Source organism: Nestor notabilis, unplaced genomic scaffold (assembly GCF_000696875.1).
Source record: "Nestor notabilis isolate BGI_N333 unplaced genomic scaffold, ASM69687v1 scaffold13585, whole genome shotgun sequence".
Lineage (NCBI taxonomy): Eukaryota > Metazoa > Chordata > Aves > Psittaciformes > Psittacidae > Nestor > Nestor notabilis.
Window position 1 is genome coordinate 3,352 of NW_009928940.1, and position 1,326 is coordinate 4,677.

Sequence of the window (1,326 nt, forward strand, 5' to 3'; positions counted from 1 at the left end):
AAGGTGCAGTAATTGACCTCTTCAAAAGAGTTATGGTTCAGGGCAGCAGTAATTGCTGTTCCTATAGCTGGTGGGCTAATCTTGGTGCTCCTTATCATGCTGGCCTTGCGAATGCTCAGGAGTGAAAATAAGAGACTGCAAGATCAACGACAGCAAATGCTCTCCCGTTTGCACTATAGTTTTCATGGACATCATTCGAAAAAAGGGCAGGTGGCAAAACTGGACTTGGAATGCATGGTGCCTGTGACTGGTCACGAGAACTGCTGCATGACCTGTGATAAAATGAGACATTCAGACCTCAGCAATGACAAAATTCTTTCACTAGTCCACTGGGGAATGTACAGCGGACATGGGAAGCTGGAATTTGTATGACCAATTATTTTTTTTTTTTTTTTTTTTTTTTTTTTTAATCCAAGCTAAACTTACTCTCTGAACTCTTGAAGGCCTTTGGGTTCTGCTGGACAGGAGCACTTTATCTTTAAACAAAAACTCTCATAAATCATCTTTGAGAAACAAAGGACCTCTGCAAACAGAATCTTGGATATTTCTTCTGAAGGATTCCAAAAGTTGTCTTATTTGCACAGAGTAAAATACACTCAAATGTATTGTTTGCTTTAAAGTTATGAAAGCAAAAATTAGAAGTTGTAAACACTGTCACCAGGGTTATCCGAACTGTAGGGAGCTGCGAACTGAGTTATTATAATAAACTGTATGCAAGCTCCTATGTTTCCTGACTTATTGTAAAGATTTTTTTAAATATATATATTTTGTCTGAAACTTGCTTGTGACTTTTGTTTTGGAAAATAATTCCTTTTGGGATTGTCGCGGGAAACAAATCAAGGTGGTATGTATGGTAATGCTCTGCATAACAATTAGATTCTGAAAACAGTCTATTTTCCTACTCTGTGAGGGAAATGAAGTGGTTATTCTAGAGCAAAGGAGGCAGCTTTATTATTTTATATTTCAAGTAGCAGTGAACTCGCATCCTTAATTCTTAGCTGCTGCATTTTGCTTATAACCTCAGTGAACTCTTCTGCACTGTTGTGATAACTTTCTTCCCCTCTGTTAATGAAGAAGTGCTTCTCTGTGCAAAATGCCTCAGAGTGGCTCCTAATTCTTCATAACTCTTTTTCCCCTCTTTGTTTTAATTCCGTTTTCTGAGATTTCCCCCTCCCCCCCACCTTTTACTTGCAATTTTTTTTTTTTTTGGGGGGGGGAAGGGGTGGGAAACCCTGAGACTTCAACACCTATCCTGCTGTGTATATTTTATTTTTTTTTCCTACTGGTAACCCCTCTGGGCACAGTGGAAAACATTGTGAACATACC

The 1,326-nt window shown here is 38.8% G+C and overlaps 1 protein-coding gene across 1 annotated transcript in view; it reads left to right on the top strand.

Annotated features, from left to right (window-relative positions):
- The window catches only part of BAMBI (BMP and activin membrane-bound inhibitor), a 1,580-nt gene extending 809 nt beyond the window's left edge, over nt 1-771 (top strand). The window contains 1 exon segment of the mRNA XM_010014764.1: nt 1-771. This exon segment is cut by the window's left edge and continues 19 nt beyond it. Within this exon segment, the coding sequence (XP_010013066.1) occupies nt 1-372 (372 nt within the window). The 3' untranslated portion in view covers nt 373-771.
- The last annotated feature ends 555 nt before the right edge of the window (nt 772-1,326 follow it).